This window comes from Vitis vinifera, chromosome 16 (genome assembly GCF_030704535.1).
Source record: "Vitis vinifera cultivar Pinot Noir 40024 chromosome 16, ASM3070453v1".
Taxonomy (NCBI): domain Eukaryota; kingdom Viridiplantae; phylum Streptophyta; class Magnoliopsida; order Vitales; family Vitaceae; genus Vitis; species Vitis vinifera.
This window is the reverse complement of record NC_081820.1, coordinates 27488186-27515738: the sequence shown is the minus strand read 5'-3', so window position 1 is coordinate 27515738 and position 27553 is coordinate 27488186. Positions and strand designations below refer to the sequence as shown.

Below are 27553 nucleotides of genomic sequence, written 5' to 3'. Positions count from 1 at the left end.
TTCCCACTTAGAAAGTCAAAGTCAAATTCAAAACACAGTAATGATCTACAAGTGATAAACAAGGACCACCTCCATTTTGAAGTGCGCTACACACCCCTGAGATCAAAGGTTTCTTTTTTTGTTCTTTCTTTCTTTTCTTTTCTTTTGGCCTGAAATGAAAGTCACGAGATTTGATCATAGATTTACTATGAATACTGAAATTTGAATTGGATTCTCAAACTAAAAACACCATTAAGTATAAAAACAAATATTTATTATTGTTGTTAGGTACTAGACTGCAATTAGAATATCCAGGTTTTTCTGTCCAACCACTTTATATTTCCAGGTGGGTGAGAGATTTTTCTACATAAAAGCTCAAAGGTATGAACAAAATGAGAAAGGTGACAGAGACATGAAGGCCCCTGTTGCCCATCCTCATTATCCTAAGAAAGATGGAGCATCATCATTCATTATCCCTATTATACGTATGCATAGTAGGTAGTTTGGTGCCCATGTTTTCCTCGCCTTATGGAGACAGCTCATCAAGGCGGCAATCCATGATCATAGAGACAGCTTCAAGGAATGCAGCTTCGCTAGTTCCAGGAAGCACAGATTCTTGTGCTTCTTGGACTATCTGCTCCATTACGGATTCCTTCTTCAAGGTCTCCCTGCACATTATGCTTCCAATGATGAAAGGAGTCAGTCCTCTCTCAGCACCTTTCTTCAGAAGCATGGTAGAAATGCGAAGGGTGCGAGCACACTCAAGTGGCAAATTCCACCCATGAAACTTCAGAAGTTCAATATCTTTTTCTGCATCAAGTGATCTTATGTAGTCAATGGTATCTGGAGAGTATGGGATTTTTGCTTGAGGCCAGTAGAGCCAGTCGAATGTGCAATCCTCAAACTACAGTTAGGAGAGTGAATATGAGAGCTTATACCAGACATGTATACTGAATAAGCCCAAATTCTAGTTTACTGCCTTACAATAATAAAAGCATGTTGTGAGAGAAATTTTGGTAAAATAAAGCTCTGGGAATCAATCCCAATCCTGTTCATAAGCAAAAATACGAAAAGAATTCTGATTCCCTGAAAGGGTGTTTTATGTTGAAATAATACTAAAATGGAAAAAGCAGGCTGGAATGAAAAGCCATCTATGAGTTAAAACACTCGAATTGGAAAAGTTTTCCATCACAGAAATCTTAGTAAAACAAAAGTCTGATAAACTGGTTGAAGAATTCCAGTTCCCTAAAACAGGATCAAATGGATCTGCAGCAACTGGCAGCAACTGTTAATTGTAGTGTCAAAACCATCAAAATTTTTAAGGACTAATATATGCACACAAAGCTAAGTGTACTGTATGATAGAATGACAAGAGATATCATTTTAGCATGGAAGTAAAATATATGTTTAACCTTGAGTAACATCTTGATTTTTTTTTAAACCTAAAAGAAATTGAGATAAAGAAAAAAGTTTAAACTGAAAGAATAGAATTAGGAGACACATAAGAACCTGTACATTCATATGTAAAATTTCACGTGTAGCTAAAAATTATGAAACTTTTTTTTTTTTTTTTTTTTGACGGGGAAAAATTATGAGCCTATTTATTACTGATAAGGCATAGAGTAACCAACATGCCCATTTATTCTCCCATTTACGCCCCCTTTCGAACAGCTTAACTGGCAGCCATCGCCACTCAGCAACACAGGCCCAGGTTCAGTTCTCCATTCTCACCCAATACACATTTCTTAGAGGAGTGTATCCAGGGTTTTCCATGTTCTTACTAAGGTGGGCTAGTGGGTTTCTTAGTCACAGAAAAAATGCATGAACATCATATATCACAAACAATAGATATTTGCAGTCCACCAAATGCATGCATTAGTATCTAATAGCAAGTATGAAGCATCAAGAAGAGAAATCTAAGAAGAATAATAACACAGTACACAAAATATACTCTGGACATTAAGAGAAGAATGGTCAACTACTCACATTCTCAGGCAAACAGTATCCATGATCAATTGGAATAAGCACAAGCTGACCTTCACCCTCTTTGCTAACCAAAATGTTCCCAGCATGTCTATCTGCATTCGCCAACCTTATATCCAACACGGTGATCTTGTGCACCTCATCCACTGGAAATGCACGAGGGCCCATGTCCTCACAGCTTCCTTGGTTCTTCATGAACATCTGCAATGAACCAATCTTGATATTCTTAGGTGAATATTCATACCCTTCTGGATGGTTGAATCCCCCATGCAAGCACTTGACCATGACTGTAGGTGGAACCCCAGCAAAGCCCTTCTTGTTACAAAATGAGTGAGGTCCACTTCTTGGGTGATCCAAAATGTATGCAGCAACCTCTCTCAATGCCCCTTCTCCTACTCGTGTGCCCTTCTTCAGTCCCTCACCATCCATTGACAAGGGTAGCCCATGTGGATTATTCACAGCCATAGGCTCCTCATCAATTGGCTTAAATACAGAAATATGCTTCAGACCAGATGAGTCTTGCATAAAATAAACTCCTCCTGATCCTTCTGAAGACCTAATTGGTTGATTGCCTCTGTTTAACCCATCGATCGTAGAGGTAATTAGCTCTTTAACCACTGATGACAGTTCAATGTTGGGATTAACAATCAAGGGTTCCAGGAGGACATCACTTAGCAATGACTTCCTATCTACAACCTCTGGTTCCTTAGATTGTGTCCTCCACTGGTATTCTTCTTTATCAACTACATCATCCCTCTTATCACTCAAATCAGATGCCACAATGGACACTTTGAAATCTTTCTTAATGGGTTTAGTCCTTACTTTTGCAGACCTACAGATCAGCAAATGAATCACAACATCATTCTTTTTACAGATATCATGTATGAGTCTCTGATCTTCAAGCTCCTCACCATCACAGGTCAGCTCCTGATCCTTGAGATCAAAAAAACCTTTTCCCGTCTTAGCAATCTGCTGCTTCACATACCCCACATTCCTACTCCTCTCAACTTGAAACTCAAGCTCCTTTCCACACACGGATCTAACGGTAATAGCTTGGAGATCAGAAAGCCTCAGCACCAAATGAAGTACATTCCCATCAGTGACTCCATAGTCCTGGACACGAGAATTGTTCCGAGCCAATTCTCTCCCTTCAAAAACCAGTTTCTGCATTTTCACAAAAGACCCTTTGAAGGTCTGGATTTTCCGCTTCACAGAAGCGATTGAATCTGACTCTAAAACATGCATGGGAATCACAGACCCACCAACAGTTAAGTATATCAAGATTGAATTGCTCAGGCATGGACCACATCGGTCGGTAAAATAACATGGAAAATTTGGAGAGTCTTCACAGACTGGACTAACAGAGACACTGGCAATGGACATTTTTGCAATTTGTGTCCAAATCAGTGTGCCCTATGTTAAGTGAAATCTTAAAACCCTAGCACCAATTGTTCAAGCCTTAAAACACAACATCAACTAACACCCAAAGTACAATTCTTCACAATGTAAACCCAGACTTCAAAGTTTTCAGGATTTTCCCCTACAAAATCTAACAACAAATGAAAACCCTAAACAGACATAGGAAATCCTCAGAAAATTTTGGCTTTTCATGCCTGTGAAATCTTCAGAAAAGGAAATAAATCCTCAGAAGAATTACGGATTTGACTCCACCTTCGATTTCTGGATAATGTGGAAGCTTTTACCGCAGATTGGAACTGAAACCCCTGTAATTGCAGATTGATCGGTTGATGAGAAAACAGAAGAAACAAACAAGAAACAAATTCTCAAAATCCTCTTTGGCAGCCGAGGAAAAAGAGGAGTCAAATACTCTCTCCCTGAGCAATCAAATCCTTGCCCTTTCATTCATTTTTTCCCCCATTTTCCCACCTCCCAAACAGATAATAAATCAAAAAGGTCAAATCTTTAGCACAAAACAGATCACCCCAAAGGCAAAATCTTATCACATTCTTACCTACAAAATTCAGCTGCCGAGAGTTTCAACTCCAAGAAAATATGAACTAGAGTCGTTCAGATGAGGCTAAATGTGAAATTTAGCATCATTTTCTCGGATCAGGGCTCTGAATTTTCTTACACGTTTGGAAAAATCCGAAATAGTCTGGCGACTTTTTCGCGAGAAAAATGAGTGGGAAAATGAGTATCGGCTTCATGTGTATTATATAGGATTGGACTGGACGACTTTTAACACCGTTAGTCTTTGTAGACGGACGTTTCCTTTTTTGATGGATTGTTTTGGCCTTTTGGCAAATAAAATTAATGCTTTTCTTACGCGGATATTTTAACTCCTAAAACGCATTTTTTAGGGATTATATTACCCAATAAATTTTCAATTTTGAGATAGTTTTCAAAAATCAATTTATATAATTTTAAATAATAACTCAAATTCATATATATTCCAAAAAAGAAAAAGAAAAACCATGTCCTATATTTGTAAATAACTTTGGATCATAATGGATGATGAATCAGATCTCATATACTCCTTAAATACTCTTTAAAAAAGATTATATAAGAGTAGATAGAAGATTGATCATTTTGAATGATGTGGCATTAAATGTAATAATCAATTGGATGTAACTTAACACAAACAAATGTATAAGTTAACGGCTGTTAACTCACACCGTATGGAAGCTGCCTTCAAGACGTGCCCTGCGTTTGTCTTGAGGGAAAAGTTACACTCCCACGTCAAATCCACCAATGCTTTCTTGCCACGCCATAATGTCCACACATTAATATGATGTGTAAATAATTTATGGAAATAGGAGAGATGATTAATCTCTTTTATCCTTTAAAACGTAAAATAAATTAAATCACAAAACTCTAAGCTGACCTTTGATTTTTGAAAAATACGGAGAAAAAAATATTTCTTTTTTTTGTATATAAAAAAGTAAATTAATAAAATATCTTTACGCTTTACTTTTTTTTTTTCTTTTAAAAGATCAAATAATTTTAAAATATATAAATTTTTTATTTATTGTAAAAAAAAAACCCAATTTTTTAATAGTTTTTTTCCTTAATATCTGTATTTTCCAAAAACCAAAGAGAAAAGCAAAGGTGGCTGATTCCAGTAATGCATATTCAATCCTTATTGAGCAAGACCCTAGGGCAAAGTTGATGGAATTGCACCAATTCAGGGTTCATAATCTAGGGTACAGATCCCTTAAACCTCTCATTAGCATCAAAATTGTGGGCAAATTCAAGTTTCAAAAGGCACTTCTTGGATCAATAATTTGTATAACTTTAATACATGAATTTAATATTAATCTGTTTTGAATTAGGAAAAAAGAAACCTAAAAAATCTCAAAAGAAGTGAACATCGGGTTAAAAAAACAAATTAAACATTAATAATAATGCATTCCCCATAAGTTTCTAGGGCATTGTTACAAACTTACAATGCATGTCAGAGCCTTCCAATGAATTTAACAATAACTCCAAAGTAAGAATGTTTTGGTTCATCATCATAATTAAGTTACTTTTTATGCATTTTTACTTCAATGGATTGATATTAATTAATGTGAAATAAGATTTTGGAATTAAAAATTATTTTTTGGTAAAAGAAAATAAAACTAAACAAATAAATTATATATATGATTACAAAAATATAACTCCTCAAGACTCTCAAAATGTCAAAATGATTTAAACTAACAAATTCGGTAAGAGACTTTTATCAAACTAATCTACATGACTACATCATCCATTCGTTTCTTGTATATAATTACAAGCATAACTCTAAAAATCTTTCAAATTCAGGGTAGAAGCATACTTGCAAATGAGATTATTACTTATTAGGGTTTGCACTCAAATCTAGCAATGAGTACTGTTTTAGTGTTTTCTGTTACAATGCTAAACGACATCCCATCTTCAGACCAAGAAAATTGACACTTGAACCTTCTTGGATATGGGCAATGATACAAAATGCATACCATAGTGGAAAAACATGGTTGCGTTGACAAGGTTACAATAAAACCTAGACATATTCGACTATTCAATGAAAAGATCCGCCTTGGTCATAATATCTCTTATGTTGGAATTTTTATGTGTGGACTTACATAATCAATTTGATAATATCATAAATCAATATTAATTTATTTTTTGCATTGTGGTCCATAATGGGACTGGACACATATTGCTGCTTGATTTTTTATGGGTTCACCCTAATTCTTTTGACTGACCCATCAAATCAAGTCGTCCAACTAAAGTGTGTAATGTGTAATATATATATATATATATATATATATATATATGTGTGTGTACCTCACTTTGGACTGAATTTTGGGAGATAAGGGAAGAGCTCATTGATCCCTCATTCTGGGACCATCACGCACCTGGAAAGCAGATTATTAGATATCAAAGGGAGAAGAAATGGCTTCCCAAAGCATGAACCAAGGTAACGAATTGAATTTTTGCTATTAAATGCATGCTTAAATGTTAACATGTGATCCTATGCAATTTAAATTCTCTTCATCTTATCCCTAGGAGGTCGGTTTCTTTTTTTTTGGATGACAAAGAGACTATTCCGTCAAAAGTGCTCAAATCCTCCTGTTTTTAATCAAATTTGAAAAACACTTGAAAAATCACTCATAATCTTTATTTTTGAACTACTAATTTTCCTAAAAATACTTGGAGAGAAAAACACTTTTACTAAAAGTGTTCTCATAAATTTTTTATTAAAAGCTCTTTCACATTCCTTGGGTTCAACAGACTCCTCAAGTGTTGTTTCTATCTATTATAATAAACAATCAAGTCATTAACGAACTCCATGAAAAACCAAAAACCAAGATATATAACCCGTGTGAAATTATATAAGATCTATGTGCGCTAGCATCGATGATACCATACAAGAAATATCAAGAAATTATTCCATCCAACGAACTCGTTTAGCATTTTACATTGGTTTTTGATACATTTATCACCAGCTCCAGGGGCCGCAATAATACATCTAAGAAATTATTCCAACAGAAGATATTTTGAGCAAATGCCAATCAGGTAATAAGGGAGATCCTCCCATTTCTTGCATATAAGATTTAACTGAAAAGTTCGATTCTCACCTGGAAAAAAGATGAACCCTCCAAATGAGTGTTATGAACAAACTGCGATAAGTTTTACTACAAATTCCTCTCAATGAAGTCCCAGATCCTCTCTTCCATGTAGATGCGGTCCCGAAACCTGCGAGGCATGTGGCGTTCATCCGGGAAAATCAAGAGTTCGTAGGGCTTTCCGGCCGAGACAAGGGCATTCACCAACCTTGCAGTGTGCCTGAAATGCACATTCTCGTCTATCATGCCATGTACAATCAACAAGCTACCTTTGATCTTGTGTACATGATGCATAACTGAGCTGTACTCGTAGCCTGCAGGGTTCTCTGAAGGCAAGCCCATGTACTTCTCGGTGTAGAATGTGTCGTAGCCATCCCACGATGTGACGGGGGCACCAGAAACAGCACAGCGGAAGATGTCAGGGAACCTGGCCAAAGTCATGGCTGAGAGATACCCACCATAGCTCCATCCGTACAGCCCGATATGACCAACTTTTGCCAGGCCTTTTTTGATAAGCCATTCAGCTCCAGTGAGCTGGTCCTCAGCATCAATCCGGCCAGCATTGTATTTCAGGCAACTTTCGAACTTTAGTCCACGGCGGGCGGTTCCTCTGTTATCTAACTGCAAGGTAAAGCATTCAGGCCAGTCAATACCATTTTGGAAAGTATGATACATATAAGAATGATGGTCTGAGGCATTAGTAAGATAATGCTGACCTTCCACACTAGGATGCCTCTGCTACGTAAATACTGGGCTCTCATGTCAACTGTATTCATCCAAGAATCACAAACAAGCTGCACGCTTGGGCCGCCATAGACACTGATCAAGGTTTTGTATGGTGGAGGTCCAAATCTTGTTTCATCAGGTTTATACAGAGCTCCAAACAGTGTAGTTCCATCATTTGCCTGAATTTGGACTATCTCTGGAGGCTCAAGTTGAAGCCGTTTGAATCTGGGAACGGTGAATGGTTGCTCGTACAGGGGCATAACCAAGCTTCCATCACTCAAGGAGCAAAGTAAAACCCTAGGGGGAAAATCCAGGGAGTCATGAATGTCGACAAAGCTCTGCATCTGGTGATCAAGCACAACCATGTGTTTCCCCTTGCCGTGAGTCAACCTCAGAGGGGCCTGCAAGGGTTCATTGCCATCCAGGAATAGTTTAGCACTGTAAAGGTTGGATTCCAAAGGCCCATCTAGGGTTCCGGTAAAATATACTAGTCCTGCAGCCTCATTTACACCGGCAATTTGCTCAACCATCCAATCACCTTCGGTTATGGGTCCTAGACAAGTCCCATTTGCATCATGCAGATATAGATGCCTAAATCCTGTCTTTTCACTGGCCCAGATAAATCCCCCAGAAAATCTGTTGACTCCTACGTCAAGAGGGGTAAAACAATCGTGCAAAGTGACCCATGTATCTTGTTCTTCTACCAATATAACTTTCCTTTGACCTGTATTGATATCGAACTTGAGGATCTTTAGTTTGGAATGAGACCTGTTCAAAACCTGTGCAGTGAGTATGTTTCCATGCATCCAATTTACTCTGGCCAAATACTCCTCCTCATTGTTTCCATCATGCATTTCTCCACAGAGAAGATCCATCCAAGTAGCAGGGCCTCCTGCAGCAGATACTACCCCAAGGCGGACTTTGACATTTGAAGCCCCTGCAAAGGGATATGCATGGTCTTCCTGAGCATCAGCACCAACTGAGCTTTTACCCTGGTGCATGATTCTGAAAAGCGGTATCTCAGATGAATCAACTTGTGTGAATGCGATGAATCTACTGTCCAGTGACCACCAGTACCCATTCTTCCTATCCATCTCCTCCTACAATCAGCAAAACCGAGTGGCCAGAGAAAATTTTTAATGATGGGCATCATTTTGTCAACATTTTGGAAAGAGGTAAACTAAGATGTAGAATCAAATTCTTACCTGGGCTATATATTCAGCAAGCCCATGTGTCTGACATGCAAAAGAAAATACATCACATTCAGGGAAAGAATCTTGAAAAAAAAATTGTGAAAGCTGACAAATTCGGACTGTTCATCTAACTCAGAAAATGACAAAGTAAATACTGCATCAGTAAAAGCACACGATCCTAAATATGCCAAGCACCCAAACCAAAAGATTGCTACAATATTTTGAAAATATCAGTGCTTAATTTGTTGAAATGGTATTTTGACATATACAAAAATAATCTGGTAGGTACATTATTTTCTCCTTTTTAGTGCAGTTGGGGAACCCATCCAACTGAAGCATGATCTGCATGCTTATTTTCTAAGTTTTCCTACCTCCATCACTTTCATGATTTTTCCAAAAACATAAAATGTAAATACATTGAAATTTAAGACTGATATGATTCCTACATTCTGCAACGATAATAGCTAAAAAAAAAGTTGAGAACACAAATTCCTAGCATTAGGACAGCTGAGTCAGATGAAAGTCAAAGAGTAATGGATGGACCTCTATGCATTACATTACAGAATAATGTCTACTTGCAAATAGCATTGTAAAGAAGATTCAATACAGCATGGACAATGGGAAATATAAGCTTACCAAAGTATTGCCATTGGCACCAAATGTTAATTGTCTCGGTTCATCATCCAAGAGATTTATAACATGCAACTCATGATCTCTTACATAAGCAAGCATGGTGCCATCTGGAGAGAGATGTGGATCTATAATTGGTGATAATGATGTACTTGCAAGCTTAAGCTCTGGTTTTGAACAAGAGAATTCCTGGAAATAGATCTGAGCATAGAGAGGGAACCCGGTCATTTCATGTTCAAACCATTAATAAATGACAGAAAATAACGTTACAGAACAAACAATAATGGCATCTAAAGGTTAATACTGGTATATAAATGTTGATATCAATCCCAAAATAATAGTAAGTAGTCCAGGGTGGGTCTGATAACATTCTTAGGTAAGAACTGCATTTATGAGATCTATTTCATTCAAAGCACCGTTCAGAAACCCAGAACCTCAAAGATCTAGTAACAGAGACTTCCAGTTCTTGACAGACAACCCACATTTCTAAGGATGAGACAACCTGACTAAAGGTCCAGCGTCTTATCGCTAGAAACAATTTCAAATTGCTAATCAACCATCAAGCTGCAGTGAAGAGTTTCTTGAAGAACTCTCAAGGCAGTGGTTGGGTTCAAACCTGCAGTTGTCGGTGGAATGAAAATTAAACACCGTTTAATATAAGTCAACCTACTTCTGCTGAACAAGATGCTAAGTTTCTCTTAGGACAAGGAATCTTGCTAATTTATTAAGTCTAAAATTAGCAGTTAACAAAATGTTGAATAGAAACTTCACTACTTTTCTCAAGAAAAACTGCATCAACACCCCTTCGAGAATTTCTTGTGATCAATCATCCACAATACTGTAATACATCTGCACTAGTTAACTAAAAACTACTAATTTCAACATAGGACCAAGCATTCTAACTCATCTCTATCACATAACTCATCAATAGGAGGGCATTTTGATATTCGAAGTAGGAAATTTCAATACACTTGAGAAACAAAACAATACAAACAACAATTAATACTAGAGATTTAGGAACAAACCCCGACAGGCAAAGGCACCATGATCATTCTCTTCTTCAAGCTCGTCTTCACCCATTCGTATCTTGTCACTCCCAACCCACGCTCCCTCGATCTCTCCCTCCTCAACTTCTCTTCTGGTGATACATTACTCTCATCGAGCCCACCATCTGGAGGACTAAAAAACAATTCTTGCTTACATGTTTCAAGATCAAAAGCAAAAACTTTCCTATTCAAAGTGTGATCAGGACTGAATAGATAAGTTATCAAACTGTCATCGGGACTAAAACCAATGGAAGTAGGAGCAACATATCCAGGCAATGGGTATTGAACTATCTCTTCAACCGGGAAAAGGATGCAATCCTCGAGAGACTGTGCAACACAGGTGTCAGTTACTGGCATTTCGTAAGGGAATGATCTTGATCGTTTCAGATTCTTTTTTTTCTCGTTTTCTACTGATTGCATTACAAAAATGCCAATCGAATTGAAATAAATTGATAGCAGAACATGAATCTGTCAATAATTGGAAAGCAATCATCAATCAAATGCAATTGAAATCACTAAGATCACAGAAAGAAGATCAAATAAAGAAAATAAATCAAAATTTTGAAATCCAAATCCTAAACTAATCGATCAATTGCGTACGAACCAGCTAAGTTCACCAAGAGTACATTCAAAAAGGGTCTGTTTGGTTGCTTAGAAAATGTAGGAAAAATAAAATGAATCAAAAGTTTGACCGTGTGACCACTTCAGTTTAACTGCGTAACCATTTCAGTTACAGTAACAGGTATATATATGGATGTATGCATTTTAAGATAACCAGATATACAAGAAACAGAGCAACTCTCTTCTTCCAGAATATCTCTGTCACATTCTCTCAAACACATTTGAGATTACTGCATTTTATCTCCACCAGCATCACCAACAATAGACTATTAAAACCTCAGTTGTTGCCGTTTGGTCACTGAGAAAATAAAGAAAAAGAGAAAAAAGAAAAATTTTCAACAGCAAATATTTCATAGAGCTGGAACTAAGGATAGAAAAACTACTCAAAGCCCTTTATTTCTGTTCGGTAGCCGAGAAAATGTAGGGAAAATTTTCAAAGTTTGAATCTTAGACCTTCCAACTACTTATCTTATGTCACATCTCATCGCGAGCCTCCCGTACTAAAAACACAACAAAAACTCAAAATTTCCTTCTCTTTCCTTTTCATTCAATTTCCTCTATTTGGTCAACAACCAAACACAGAAAAATCAAAATCCTACTACCTGCTATTCTAGGAAACTCCACTGCAAAACCCGATCCACTGTTCCGAACCGCAACGCAGAAAACGGCAACAAATCGAGACCTTTTCCGCGAAATCGACACTTTTCCACTTTTCAGATATTGAGGAGTGGAAAACCATGTGGGAATTGGAATTGGAATCGGAATCGGAATCGGATCCTGGGAAAAGAGGCCAAGTCGATCCCCATAAAGGATGAGAAAAGGGATAGAGGGAGAAGGAAAGGTAGGATTTGGATTACGGAGAAATGAATTCGGCGGATGAGGAATTGGAATTTGGAGAGAAAACGAATTCCGCGAAACTGGTGTTTGGTTGGTGGAATGAGAAAACCAGCAACTCGATGTATGACAGAACAGAAGAAAAAAACATAATTATAGAAAGTGGCGTGATACTTGTAAATAATAATAATAAAATTAGAAATGATTTAATTAAGTTAATTCTATACATGTATATCCATTTTAGCTTATTTTTGGAATTGAATTTTTTTTTTTACTGTTTGAAAGTTATATTTATGGTTATAAAATAAAAATATAAGTTTCTTTAAATCTTTTCAAAAATCACCATCAATCAAATATTACTATATACATATTTTTAGATTTTATTATTTATATTTGTGCTATAATTTAATTCGTTTATATCTTTACTCATTTATATTAGTATTCAATAGTCCATATGTAGTTTAAAGTTGAGGATTCAAATTTAATCTCGTATACGACCCACGCGCTGTTGAGGGCGGCGTTCTGGGGCGAAATCCGAAAATAGATAAGGAGAATGCGAAGAGTGTTCTGGGGCGAAGTTCCTTATGCCACGCGTTGTGTTTGGTTGTCCAGCAAAGCCAACACACCTCCTTTGTCATTTTTTTCTTATTCTTTCTCTCTAGATTTGACACCCCCACCACTTGGTCTCCCCTCGATCTCATCTCCTTGGATTTTTTTTTTTCATTCCAATTTTTACAACTAAGAATAATTAAATTTTTTCAAGTGACATGTTTGTCAAACTATTGATGATCAGAAGAAAAAAAATATGATTAAATTTTTTATTAATATAAGGTTGAGATTACTAAAATTTTACATTCATGACATTATATTATATATATATATGAGTTTGAGGGGAGTTTATGTTATAATGAAGTGGTAATTGAGATGGGCTTTTTTAGAGGTTAAAAGATTTTTATTTTTTTTTAGCATAAAATCTTTTATTTTTATTTTTTAAAACAAGAATTAAAAACAATGTTGCTTCCAACCCTAATTTCATTTATGTGAAAAATGAGATTTTTTATTTTTTATTTTTGGTTCTTCTATAAAATATTAAAAAATAATAATATAATAAATTCTTAGTGAGCAAAGGAATCAGGCTGTTTATCACTTTTAATTAATCCTATTTGCATAGGAGGCGTATAGATATGATTGTTAATTTTTAGGGGGTTTTATTATGACTAACACCTCCCTCGCGATTGCACCTACTTGAAAAATAAATTGTTATTTTAAAATTAAAGATTTTGTTAAATTTGAGGCAGAATCAATGAATGGACTCCTACCCTTGTAGACTTAAATCCTAAACCCTTAGAAAGGGGCCTTTGCATGGACCATTTGGGGATACGTGTAAAGAGTGAGGACAAACTACACTTTCATGTGCAAATTGTCCATGTATTCATTTGGGGACAAGGCATATCTCGTTTCAACTTTTTCATTCTCTCTGTCTTTCACTCGCCCATCCACCATGACTCATCAAAAATCGAACTTGGATCCTATTTGTGGGGTTCACACTCCACTTGGCTACTAACGTGGCCATGGCCAATGGGTTGGTGGACCCCCATTTCATCCCCAACTCTTTAAAAAAGATACTTTGTCATATCATATGAAACACTGACATCCGATCACAAAAGATCATGATCATAGAATGGAAAAGATGTTCTTATAAATAATTTCATTGTTTTATACCTAAATTCCATTTATTTGTACTTGAGAGTCTTATTTTCTTTTATATACTTTCATTTCATGGTCCAAATTTAATCATACTGACCTAAATTGAAAGTTTCATATAGTACCTATTAAAAATCAGAGCATTTTCCTCTAGGTTAATACCTGTTTTGTCCCTACTTTTGGTTTGTTTCCCTATTAGGGTTTTAGCATAAAGTTGTTTTTAAGCTACTAGTTTAATTGCAAAGCAAGAAAATTGGTCAAATTTTGCTTAATCAAACATATAAGACCTAAAGAACAAAGCATGCAACCGTTAACTTCAAATCTCATGTTAAATTATCAAATTAACTTATTGGCCATGGCCAACAATGTGTATCACATCTATCAAATCAACTTCGGCTGATACCTTAACACCTGCCTCACCATGACTCTTGCACATGAGCCCAAGAAATGAGAAAGAAAAACAAATGATAAAGCTCAAACTCATAACTTACCAAAAACCATAGCTCTGACACCATATTAAGTAGTTGATTTTACTTAAAAAAAAAGCTTAAATAGTTAAGTAATGGACCAACAATGGTACTATGATTTACTAGAGCTCTCTCCTTCAAATATTACCTGCACATTACTTGCATCTCTGCAATCAGAAACTGCCATAGGAAAGGGAGAGGCAGACTTCATTGAAAATTGTTCTCTTTTGAATGAGAGGCCAGATTCTACAAGGAACTGCCTCATTCAATTTGGATATTGGTACCCCATCAAAGCCAAAGTAGAATCTTGGTACCAAGAAAAAACATAGACCAAACAGACAGCAGCTCCAGAGAAACCATTCTTTTGTCCACATCAACCAGAACTCAAAGAAATTATCTTTATTATCTTTAAAGTGATAACAAGCTTCATCCAAATTCATCAGTCTGCAACTTGTTTCCTAAGTTTATATCAAAGCCAGAACAAAATGATGTTTCAAAGTACTAACTTTCAGGCAAGAACCGGCATGAGCCATAATAAGCCATGAGGCATTATTCTATGATATCGAACACCAGAGGACCCAGGTTGCAAGTAATGTACCTCTTCAGGGTTGCCAGTGCAACCAACCAATCCCAGATGCTGCAAAACTACAAGCATACACATATTAACAAGGACTGGTGTCAAGTAGTTGGAGAAGTATAGTTCTGTGCACGCAATCTTGCTTGTTGACTGCAATTGAGAGTGTCGTTATAAGCCATAGTTCTTCTAGTCCTTGCTGCTGTCACTTAAAGAGAAAGTCTGAGTTGCTCAATGGAGGAAGCAACTCAAAATGTTCGATCCACCTTATGACTTGAGTTTGTTAATACCTTATTGTGTAACTTAAGCCTATATTTCTGAGTCTTCAACTTCAGAGCTTATCACAAAGCTGGGAAATGCCAATGTTATGTCCCTGGAAAGTAAATAAATATGAAAAATGTATACCATACTCGTGGACATATACATATATGAATCACTGATATAAAACTCAAAAGCTTAACTCCCTAGGTTGTCCAAGAGTTGAATGGACTACCTGGTCATCAAACAAGGAGAGGAAAGGTATGGTGTAATAAAAATGACACTAGGTAGTAAACAAGAAATTTTTTGTAGGGAAAATTGGGAAAACAAGCCTAAACCCAAGTCAAATCTGAGCCATGGAGTGACCCAAGAGGTCAACCTCCCTCAAAAGCAACCCACCCTAATGGTTTAGACCTAATAAGACACAGGAGACACTGAGTTTTAAATCAATAATCAAACTGCAATTAAAATTTAGTACCCACTTTAGGTATGGAAGAGTCATGTTCTTTATCAGGGATGGATTCTTTGATACAAATTCCTTCCACTCTTCTGGGTCAATCCTTCCATCACCATTTGAATCTGCATCATTGAAAGTCTGTGGAGAAGACAAGAAATTTTGAATATATAGATCAAATAAGCATGAAAATGCAGGTGGCAAGTTACAGTAATCTGCACCTTATCCACAATTTGTTCAACATATTCATCTGAAAGTATCAGATCTGATTCATGAAGAAGCGCCAGCACCATCTCCTTCAACTGTAAGGTAACACAAAGTAGAAGCACATGTAAGAAAGATTCAAAAATGCATCTTTTCTCCTTTGAATCATGGCAATTATGCCTTGATAGCTCAATTAATAGGATTAAAACCGTTACAATGGAAGCAAATTTATTAAAGATCTGCACTCTGTAGGCACAACTTAAAATTTATAGTAAGTGGTATCTACAGAATTTCATGCTATGAGAAAGGGGAATGGTCAGGAAAAGAGTTTACAGGATTCACCTCCTCTCGCTCAATATACCCGGTGTGCCTTAGATCATACAGTCGAAAAGCAACTGCCATAAAGCATTCTTCAACTTAGTTCTTAGAAAAAAAAAATTACAATAGAGCATGAGGAGAATCAGTATTCGAACAATTTCACTACTAACAGAACTCTTCTACATAAAGGTGCAAAAAATAAAAGAAAAATTGAGTACATTAATTTTATTCCAAGAAATCAATCTTACAAGAAATTTTGTCTGCTTCAGGTGCATTTGGGTGAAACACACCCAATGAACGAACAAATTCTCCAAACTCAATAACCCCATTTCGCTTGACATCAAACAGGTCAAATATCTACAAGAAGAGCCAAAACTGATACAATTTTAGAAAGAGGAGAATTGCCACCAAGATTGTCACACTGATGCATTATTGCTCAAGATAAAGCTTGAACTTCATATGCGATATAGGAACAGAGAAATTAGAAATTTATGGGGCTATGAACTATTTAAGTAGTAACCATATATCAGCCCATTTCAGTTTTTTTAAAAGTTATATGTAGTTCGAATGTATGAAGCAGATGCCCAAAACACTACAAACATCCAGTAGCTATGTTAATCCTAGTTTATGAAACAGCCAAGCATACCCTATCTGCAAAGAGATTCCTCTTATTTCTGTTCCTGAAGAGTGCAAGCTGGAATTCTTCCTGAAAGATAGAACTAAAAACCTTAGACATTCAGTATACAAGGATAGTACAAAACCCAACAAACATGAACATCTAACACAGACAGGTCTATTGAAAACAACCAATGATGAACAAAAAATCAAGTTCAAAATGCAACCCAAGTGAACATACCTTGTGGATAAGCCCGTCATCTATGATGGAACTGCTTAATTTCTTAAATAGCTCATACAAGGCTTCTACTTCGCACACAGTAACTACAAAGGATAAAACAAGTTTAGATTTCCAACAGTGAGAATAATTCTCAACAGCAAGGAGTAAGAAGGCTTGACTATAGCTTTGGCAGCATGTGTGACTTTCACTGGAAAGCTCTCTATGTGAATGGAAGCCCATGGCATTACCATCTTCGAAGCTTAAAATCAAAACCGACCTAGTTTTGATGCTTCCAAACTATCAAATTCCCAGGGAAATTCAAAACTACCACGCAATAAAACTTAATATACTAATTACTTGCTTAAGTAAACTCATTGTCTCTACGAGACTTCCATCACGAGAGGGATGCAAATACTTGAACCATTTGAGTTACCCATGTGCAGGTCTATGTACTCTTATACCCAAAATACAACCCAACTCAATGTGAGCATGCATTTGCATACTACAACAACTACACCTTGAAGGAAGATTCTAAATTTACCTGTGATATCAAGTTTTGAACATAGATATTGGATGCACTGGAAAGGAATGCTAAAACTTGATGTGTGCTTATAAGCAACCAACTTCAAAGAGCTTAGACCAAGATGGCTCATAACTAGAAATTAAGCAGATGCAAACTAGAACTAAAAAGATGAAATAATATACCAGGCTTATGATGCATACTCACAAGGTGTTTCAGCAGCAAGAACAGTAGGCTCCTCGTATCCTGGTGTTTGTCTAGCTTTCTTAGAGCAAAAGCAGCCCATAAAGACCAGCGTAATTTATTCACAGTACTTCTTTACAATCAGTAAGCTTATGCCAATGATACTTTTGTAGAGCCCTACCTGCCAATTCACAAAATACATTTGTTACTGATAATTTGCTTCATACAAAACATTGATTCAGGTTATAACAAATTTGTTCAATTTAAATCTATGGTATCAAGTGTTTGAGGCTGTTAATAATGGTGCTAACAAGACCAAATTGATTAACTGATGGACTAGTTTTTCCATGGACCACACCCACATGGCCAGGACAGTACAAAGTGAAAGCCTAACCAAACTGAGGTCAAACACAGATGGATTGGCCATGATATGGAAGAAATGTTATTTTGGATGCTTCAGACAATTGAATGATTTAGGAATATTGCTTTTTGAGACATCAGTTCCAAGCATATTGATGACCAAACTGTAAGTACTACCTGCAAATATGTGTGTATGTGTAGGGAACTGTTAGTCATACCAACTAATATGGCTCTTCGCTTCTTCCTTAATTTCAACAAAACAAACCTAACCAAATCCTTAATTTAAAGTAAAAACATATACGTCAGCTCAAAAGGGCATTGGATAAAACAGTTGTTACAGCAAGCCTTTTCATACAAAGTGGGGAGGCATGTTCCATTACAATTAAGGTAGTTTAACTTCAGCCTCAGTCTACTCAATAGTGTAAGTTGACATCAGAAAACCAGTAGCATGATAAAGGTCTAATGTAAATTGTAAGAGAATAATAGGGGCTCGATGGAATTACACCTTGTAATAACAAAACCGCATGACGGTAAGCCATAGAAGCTGACAATTAGCAATCCACCTCTAAGAAGAGCAGCTGGGTAAGCAGTGGAAGGCTTAAAATTATAAAAAATACCCAGTTGAGAGAGACTAAAAATATTATATATAATGGGTTACATCACCTAATAACTGTGTTTATGGGAGACAGCCATAGTAGAGTCTAATTCTTAATTACGGATTCAGGACCCATTCTAATGGTCAAATGAACTGATGCAAAATATGGGCAACTGATGCACTACTATGCCCTGTTATGTTGAGATACCTTTTCCCATGGGACCATCCAACCAACATGTCGCCCACTAGCTTGAAAATTTTGTTCGATATTCAATTGAAAGAAAACAAAGATGTGATGGAAATTTCAGAACCCTCCAACCAAACAATAATAGTCTAAATAATTGAACCTTCCATACCAAAAAGAACCTGCACCAGCAGATCGGATCTCCATCAAACTATTGAAAAAAATTAGGCAGCTTATAAGGGACCTATATCATCGGTCAAGCTATTATCAAAGTAAATAAAAAAAACAATATAAATTGTACACACACATGCACATAAATAATAAACATAAACGCAAGAAAACCTCCATTTAATGGGAATCAAACTTAAGCCAGCTGTTTTAATCAATTTGAGAATTTTCAAATTTGTGGCTCAAACCCCAAGGTTTGGTAAACAGAACAGTAAGCTATCATAGTAGAAGAAACCCAGACATAGCGAAGATCGGATTCTTCAATGCCCCATTTGGCTGCTGAAAAAATGTAGGGAAGGAAAAAAGGAATTGACTCTTAAGAGATTCAACTATTTCATTGTTCGGAAGAATCATAGACCAGGGAAGAAAATTCACTCACCAGGGTGATTGTTCCCTTTCTTTGGTGGAAAGTGAGGACCAAAACAGCACAAAACATTGAAAATATTACTTTCTCTTCCTTTCTTAGTCATCTCAACAGCAAAATAAGGGTAAAAGTAACCTGTAACCATCTTTAATGTGATAAAGTGGGAGAAACCATATTTATTTCTTTATACTTGTTTTCATGTTGGATTAAAGGAGTGATACCGTAAAGAAAAAGAATCATTTCTGATCCAACTTTACATATAATGTTGCACGAGTATTGTAACTAGTAAGACCAGATTATCAATCAACAAAAGGCCATAATTAAGACCTTGGTTGGGATCATAATTTTCAAATTTCCTTGGGACCCATCAAAAACATGGATCATCCAGTATCAGAAAGGAGAAAAAGGAGGAATTTGAAAGATTCTTCTTCTCTGCCATCATCCTGGAATGCAGAAAACCTTCTCCCTTGGCTACCAAGAAACCACAGGGAAAGAAAAAGAAAAACACAAACTTGAGTCTCCTTGATTTTCCTCCCAAAAACAATGGTATCCTCCCTGAACTAAGACGGGTCTTGTGTTCCCTTGAACCCCATGCAATGAAAAATCCAAGATTTAGAACTCATATTTCTTTTCCTTGCCTACATTTCACAGCAACCAAACAACCACCAATGACACCCAGATTCAAAACCTACACCAAATTCATCAACTAAGAAAAAAAAATAAAAAATTCAAAACACCTGGAACATGATCCAGGAAAAAGCCTATCAAAATTAACAGCACCAAATGCTAGAGAGAAGAGGAGGGAGAGAAAGAGAAGAGAACTAACCTGTGCAATCATGGGAAGGCAGAGGCTGTTGGGTTTTAAATTTATCCTGGAATTGGTATTGATGCTCTTAGATTTCTCAGCTTCCCCGTCTGTACGGTATGGTTGGAGTTAAAGGAGAAGTTGGGCTCTCTCTCTCACACAAAAGTCTCTTTAGTTTTCAACGCTTCCCCCTCAGCTACCCTCTTTGGTATCATTTATAATTGGCAGATTTGAAGTTTGAACTTTTCCTACCCTTTTCCAACTATCCCCACTGTCTCCTTGTTGCTAGGGTGCCAGCACTAACTCCAAGCATATCTTCCTAGTCATTATTAGCATTGTTTTGAGAAAATTATGGAGAAGTGTTCTCTATTTTTCACTTTAAGAAATGATATCATGGCATCCACATGTTATTTCCTGATCGCTCTGGCATTTTCTCGGTTATGTGGCATGCATGCGACTGCCCCGAACTTGTTGCTGCCCAAGCAATGTTGGTCCTAGCCTCCTAGGATCCTAAAAGTTATCAGCATTGTTCTTCCTAGATTGCCTAAGAAATTGTGTTGTTCAACTACAAATCCACAAAATACATCATGAATGGTTAAAAGTGGCTGAATATAAAAAATACCCAACAGGGAGAGACGTGGAAGAAAACATTTCACATTTGAATAGGGGCAAAAGGTTGAAGTTTTTTAGCTTTTGGCTGGAGGGTGTGTTGGACCTCATGCCACTGCAGGTAAGTTTTTTTTTTTTTTTTTTTTTTTTAACAGTGAAGCTAAAAGGTTGAATTTTTATACTATCAATAAATCAATGATATTTGTTTTAAACCTTTAAGTCAATAAACAACCTAATGGTTTTAGTCTCCCTTAAACCTAAAAAAAAAAAATACCATCCAAAGACAACATTTCATCAAAAATCAACTTGATACTTATTAACCAACAATTACCTAATATATTTTTTATGCTTTTAGATTAATGAACAGATTAATGATCTTGACACAAAATAAATTTCATAGCTTATTTTACTTATAATTTTTTCTATAAATTTTGGTTAGCAAAATAAGTTGTAAGTCATCATATATTTTTTTGATAAGTTGCTTATCGACATGTCACGATTAGTCAGACAATAGATCATGATAGGAGTAGGGTTCATTCAACTTAAATATCTTAATTAAAATTAACACATACCTTGATCCTTGCTAGCTCTCTTAGGTTTTAGAACAAAAGGTAAACACATGGTTAATGTGTCCACTTCTTTTTAATTAGTTTTGTATAGTTTACACATCAATCATCAATCCTAAGAATTATTAACTGGGGTTTAGAGCCGACTCAATTATTTACTAATTATTTTTTTGTTTCTTAATACACTAGTCTTGTTAATTTATTGATGAATTGGTAAGCGATTACGTTAATTCATTACATAAAATCGAATGAATTGAGTGGTCTAGAGTTTAATATTATAGCCACCATCACATTTGCCCAAGGCATCAAAGGGTGCACCGTGGCACTATAATTCAAAGCCATAATATCATTATGAGTTTATTAGAGAGATTTATAATAACATCTCATATTGGCATTTGGTGATGTATTAGTTAAGAGGTTAACAAAAGGCAAAAAATAATTAAAATCAATTTCTAAAATGATTAGACACACTTAACAAATGAAAATAAATTAATTTTTTTTCAAATAATAGTAAAAACACATGTTCAAATTGTCCATGATAATGTTCAGAATTCAAAACCTTACCATTTCAAGTATAACTTTTTTTTTTTTTGAAAAAAAAAAGAGACATATTTATAGTTAATTCAGGTCCAATATGGAATGGATAGAAGTTTGGAATTTGCACGAGTTCCGTACCATGCTTAATTATATTGGCGCTGAATTGACGAATCGATTCATTATTGATGCCGAATCTTCAAATTTTGTTTTTATCCCAAAGATTCTTCAGATAAGAATTTGAGTCGGCCGACACAGATGCCCTTATCTTTGATCCCAAAGCCTTGGATTATAGCCATGCGCAGTAAGATGACTTGCTAGAATGCGAGGCCTTATCCAGTTGAAAATGAAGGAACACTGGACTCCATTATCCCCCAATCCAACTGTTAATTGGCCCTCTTCATCACTAGACATATCATCGAATGGTGTCTATCTGAAATAGGAGTATAGGACCCCAGCTCTCATATCTCAGTAATGTTTTCAGAGCCATTCATCTATGGAAGTATGAAAGAGGCAAGCATACACTTAATTTCTAGTCTTCGTTTGCATTGTAAGGGTAAGTAATCCAACCTGGGTCTAAGGGCATTACAGTAATTTCACGTGTTAACCATAATATATTACAGCGAGTTACTTAAATCTTTTGCAAAAGTTTCAAATTCAACTAAAATGAAAATCATAATTCACCCCCATGTCTTGTCAAAGATACAATAATGAACAATCCCAAGACTAACATAAAATAACCGGCCTGTTTCACTGACCTTTTCTTCTTGTATCCTTTGCTTCTAAATTCAATGTCATGGTTGGACATTTTTTTTGTGTCGAGGCCATTCTCAAATCTAATTTCGATACCAACATATTCAATTATTATTGTCAAATCTAATCTCCATATATCAAAAACTTTTAATTATTATAAAGTAAAACATCACAATCTAATTTTGATACCCACACATTCAATTATTATTGTCAAGTCTAATCTTCATATATAAAAAACTTTTAATTATTGTAAAGTAAAACATCACTCATTTTCACTTTCAATGTCACTTTTTGAACACAATATCATCGTTACTTTGTAAAACAAAAAAGTTTTAAAAAATTAAAGATATATTTGATAACTATTCTTAAAAATAGTTTTCTAACTTAAAAAACACATTTGATAAACTTTTAAAAAATAACATTTTTTCAAAATTGGTTCCAAAAAATAAGTTATTTTTGAAAATAGTTTTAGGGTATTTTTTATATAATATTTTGATCAAATAATACTTTGAAAACTTTTACATGGTACGGTATGTAATAACTTCATGAAAAATAATTTCAAAAAGAAAAAAAATGCTATTTTTAACATTTAAGTATACAAACAAAACTATATTTTTTTAAAAAAAATTGACAATTAGTTTTTTGAAAACGTGATCAAAGGACCATATATATTCATAAGTCTAATCTTTCTCCCAACACCGACAAACGCCATCACCCACTTTTACTTTCACGTTTTGGAGACAAGATCAAAGATTCAAAGATTTAAGATATTTGCCCTCCGATGGAGCCCACACTGAGCAATGTTGGCTCATTGATGGAACATAAAGGTTAAGTAAGCCCTTTAATGCTCATCTCCTTTGCATATTTTCTAAGATTCAACTCACATAAACTACACTACACCGTCCACACATCTACCACATGTGACAAAAGTCTTAGAAATGAACTCCCATATGCTATCAAAAAATCATTGATTAAAAATTAAAATATGCCTTTGTTTCTGAATCTAGGTTAGCTGCATTTGATCTAGTCATTGAAACTCAATGAGCTTTTCTGCATGGCAAACTATGCCATATTTGCAGTATGCTTCATCAAATTTATTTCTACCTTTCTTATTGATTTTTAAACTTTTGATCCATGTAATAGAAGACAAGAACACTTCTTTAAAATACCTTCTTCTTCTTCTTCTTTTTCTTTAAAACAGAATATATTTTTATAATTCAAAAAATATGTTCAGAAAACTTCTGACAAAAAAAAAGTTTTTTTAAGAATTTGTTCTAAAAAGAAGCTATCTTTTAGAACAAATTTTAGACATTATTTTTTGTATAATGTTTTGAGCAATAATTAAAAATATGAAGAATTTTAGAAACTTTACATTGTACCTAAGTATGTGATATTTGTTTTGGGAGAATAAATCAAGAAAACTAATTCTTATGTTTGAATTCTCAAATAGAATTTAAATTTATCAAAAAAAAGAATTATTTTTAAGAACTATTCTTAAAATCTATTTTTTGAAAATTGTTTTTTAAAATTGTTCCCAAACATGCTGAAAAGAGTTGTATGAAAAATATTATTTAGAATAGACTTATTTCATGAAGTTGTCTCTTTTAAAGCTCGGATACGTGTAAAATTTTAAATAGAAATAAAGGGTTTGTTAATTTGAAAACTATAACCAAAAATAGATTTTTGGACTCAAAAACATCATTTATAACAAGTCTGATATTTTGTAAGTATTGTTTTGTAAACTTTTCCAATAAACAATTTGAGATGTGCAAGAATAGGTTGGGGGTCGTGCATTGCACATATATGCATGCATAATTTTCTCATGGAGGATACATAGGATATAAATTGGTTTTCATATTTGAGTTCCTAAATACAATTTTATTCCTAAAAACAATTAAAACCCTTTGAAAAAAAAAAATCATTCTTAGAAAACTAAATTCAATAATCATTTTTGAAAACTTGTCTAACATACAAACACAAAGCTTCTAGTAAGTGTAGGAAAGTACCTCCTGTTGGTGTCGAGCCAATTGGAGTCAGGTTTGTCCAACTTCACTAGAGTTATACAGACTTCTTCCCCGCACAAAAGAATGTCTAAATAGGTGGTTCGGGCACGTAATTCCGAAGCTTAAGTCAGAAATCAACGAGAATAGCTCTAACTTTTTTTTTTGGGAGAGAATGAACGTGTGTACCTTGTTCGTGATTCTTGAGGGGTTTATATAGAGATGGTGACACTGTTATTATCGTTCTTGTAATGATGATTGCCCAACGGGAATCAAGCCTTGATAGGACAGCCAATGTCGTCACTATCGCGTGAACTAGGCAATTACATCAAGTAAGGGTTGTTGATTGGTATCATTTGCTGACCGTCATGCCAAAATCTTAGACCATGTAGCTGACTATCCATTTTGCTTGCCAATATCTGGGATTGTGTGTAACAATTAATTGACATTGACTTTTGGATGTAAATGATGTCTAATCCGGTGCTCAAACGTCAAGTATCTAGGTCGTCGCTTAGACATTAGACATCTAGTTCGACGCTCAAACATTAGTCGTCTAGGCCGGTACTTAGACATCAGGTGTCGAGGTTGGCGCTTAGACATCAAGTGTCTAGGTCATCGTTCATACATCAAGTGTGGTTAACCACACATGTCAAAAATCTTGAGTACTTGACTGGATTGATTTGTTTGTTTGGAAAATCCAATTAACTTGGTTTGTCCATTCCATTTGGTATGGTGAGCCCGTCTAAAAGGCTAGTCAGCTTGGTCTGCCTATTTCATCTAGCATTGTGGAAGAAGGAAAATTTCTCACTTTTGGTGTTAGATGAAGTTTATCTTGATACAAACGAAGTGATCCCATATGGGTTATATGTTTGCCAACCAAAGGGTCTTGAATCTAGTAGGAAGGACACATGGAGGAAGCCCCCCCGGCGACAAACGAAGTGATCCCAGATAGGTTATATGTCTGCCCTAATCAACCAAAGGGTCTTGAATCTAGTAGGAAGGACACACGGAGGAAGCCCCCCCACCCCCTTGGAATTTCAACCTCTCCTTCGTTATATTCCAAGTCCTGGTGCATTATACATCACATATATTAAATGTATGAAGTCAACTTTCATATATATATACATGCATAAGCTGTCTTGTTATATAGATTTGGCGATATGGGTGGTCTTGCTCATAAACAACAAGCTTCCTGTCCTTGTCAAACTCTCCAAAATTTATTGATGCGTCCGTTCCATCGCCTTCACTACTCTGTCTGCCTACCATTTGTGGATTTTTTTTTTTTTTTTTAATAAAATGAACTGCAGATTGTTTGAGCTTGGCATTTCTTGAGAAGTTGTACAATTGAAGTTAAAAGGGCATAGACGGTGTTTGGATGGCTTGAAAGGCGGTGCTGTGTAACTGATATCTTTTGGTTTTGAGCTCCCCATGAGTCTCTATCCATTATATGTGGTGAGAAAGTGATGGTATATAATCTTTAATTGTTGTCATCAACAGCAGCCTTAGCCAACAAAAGATGACCTTGAATGCTAAAGATATATATGCATGTATTGATCCCATAATAAGGATCCTCAAATCTCTCTTTTCCCTTTTTTTTTTTCTTTTTTCTGTTGTACTTTTTTTATTATGATAAACCCTACTTTTGGTAGCATTTTGAGCGCAATTTCAATGATAATCGAGGTAAAAAAATGGTGGGTGAGATTGACAAGCAATGCATTTTGTTGAAACCCTATAAAAAAACAATAATAAAATTAAAGAACTCATTCTAAGTCCATCGAATTCGTTGAATTACTTTCGTGCACAAACATATAATATAAAAATGAAGCCAATTTTTGAAAAATTACATCTTGCATATTTAGACATGAGATACGGAATCACATTCCAAGAGATGAATCTATTGCCTTCTTAGAAAACTGATCCAAATGAGAAATTTATCTAAAAAGGTTGCTACTTTTCCATCATTTTTCAAATTTTAACTAACATTGAAAAACAACCTATAGAGCCTTAATAGAAACTACATAGAAATTAAACAAAATCTACCAAATATGAAAGAAGGTATATAGTTTTTGAAAACTTGTTCTTAATTCCCGGAATTGTATTGGGGGGATAAATAGGTAATTTAAGCAGTATGTGTTCTAATTTTCAATTATATCTAGATTTTCTTGGTAATCAATTAATTCAGTCAAAGATTTTAGAAAATCAATCAACACAAATAAACATCGAAAAAAAAAAAAACCATCTATATAAAGTTTTTCAAGAACTTAGCAAATTTCATATTCCTGAGTATCAAATATGATGGACTTTCCTTGGACTGAAGTTAAGAATATTGGGCTGAATCCGTAGCAGGTTGTGGGTATCCATCAAGTCACAGGTTCCAAGTTTGTTACAAAAGCTTGGCCCGGTGTAGAAGAGCCCATAAAGATGCAAGGCCCATGGGCCTTGCTTTCATTGGTACATCCAGGGTCTAATAAAATAGAATGAATTCAGACTATAATTATCCTAAAATGTAGCACGTAATATTACTATTATAAAATAAATGATCAATTTAGGTACAATTATTATTTCAATAATGAATATGAAATCAACATAAAAAAATAAAAAAAAAAGAAGATAAAAGTAATACTATTAGTTTTAAAAATTGATATGCATTGGTGTTTTAATCAAATGTGATATTATCAAATGTAAAAATTATAATATTCAATATTGGGTTTGTCTTTTTTGACATTTGAAAAATAGTTTCTGAAACATTATCCGAAGGAAAGAACAAAAATATCAAAGCTTAACAAAATAATAATTTTATTTTGGTTTAGATATTTTCAAATGTTTTAAGAGTTATTTACCACACAATTTATGGGGGGATATTTTGGATATTTTTCTACAGTCACCAATAGAAATGAGAAATCCCAACTTAATACGACGTCGTTTTTCTTAGTTATTTCCTTACACGACATTCTTTCTTTATTAGAGGATATTTT

The 27553-nt window shown here is 35.2% G+C and overlaps 3 protein-coding genes across 13 annotated transcripts; all 3 read right to left on the bottom strand.

Moving 5' to 3' along the window:
* Positions 1 to 236: 236 nt before the first annotated feature.
* Positions 237 to 4121, bottom strand: LOC100264030 (phosphatidylinositol 4-kinase gamma 3). Its single transcript, XM_002277897.4, has 3 exons — positions 3935 to 4121; positions 1966 to 3686; positions 237 to 883 (listed from the first exon to the last, which is right to left on the bottom strand). Exons 2-3 carry the CDS (start codon positions 3343 to 3345, stop codon positions 506 to 508), a joined length of 1758 nt encoding a protein of 585 aa, XP_002277933.1. The 5' UTR covers positions 3346 to 3686; positions 3935 to 4121; the 3' UTR covers positions 237 to 505.
* A 2687-nt stretch (positions 4122 to 6808) lies between these two features.
* LOC100241749 (uncharacterized) lies at positions 6809 to 12236 on the bottom strand. Of its 2 annotated transcripts, none has more exons than XM_002277856.5 (6): positions 11832 to 12236; positions 10588 to 11076; positions 9569 to 9763; positions 8945 to 8974; positions 7730 to 8839; positions 6809 to 7634 (listed from the first exon to the last, which is right to left on the bottom strand). In XM_002277856.5, the coding sequence occupies exons 2-6, from the start codon at positions 11026 to 11028 to the stop codon at positions 7083 to 7085; spliced, it is 2328 nt and encodes a 775-aa protein (XP_002277892.3). In that variant the 5' UTR covers positions 11029 to 11076; positions 11832 to 12236; the 3' UTR covers positions 6809 to 7082. The 2 variants fall into 2 exon arrangements, with proteins under 2 accessions (XP_002277892.3, XP_059589782.1); XM_059733799.1 differs by having other exon boundaries at positions 10588 to 11527; positions 11832 to 12208.
* A 2382-nt stretch (positions 12237 to 14618) lies between these two features.
* On the bottom strand, positions 14619 to 20465 carry CBL04 (calcineurin B-like protein 04). Of its 10 annotated transcripts, none has more exons than XM_059743309.1 (10): positions 20138 to 20465; positions 18446 to 18518; positions 17605 to 17761; positions 16899 to 16981; positions 16689 to 16748; positions 16291 to 16399; positions 16067 to 16119; positions 15742 to 15822; positions 15549 to 15661; positions 14619 to 15181 (listed from the first exon to the last, which is right to left on the bottom strand). In XM_059743309.1, exons 3-10 carry the CDS (start codon positions 17681 to 17683, stop codon positions 15118 to 15120), a joined length of 642 nt encoding a protein of 213 aa, XP_059599292.1. In that variant the 5' UTR covers positions 17684 to 17761; positions 18446 to 18518; positions 20138 to 20465; the 3' UTR covers positions 14619 to 15117. The 10 variants fall into 10 exon arrangements, with proteins under 10 accessions (XP_059599292.1, XP_010662848.1, XP_019081352.1 ...); XM_010664546.3 differs by lacking the exon at positions 20138 to 20465 and adding an exon at positions 18744 to 20131; XM_019225807.2 differs by having other exon boundaries at positions 17605 to 19999.
* Between the last annotated feature and the right edge of the window lie 7088 nt (positions 20466 to 27553).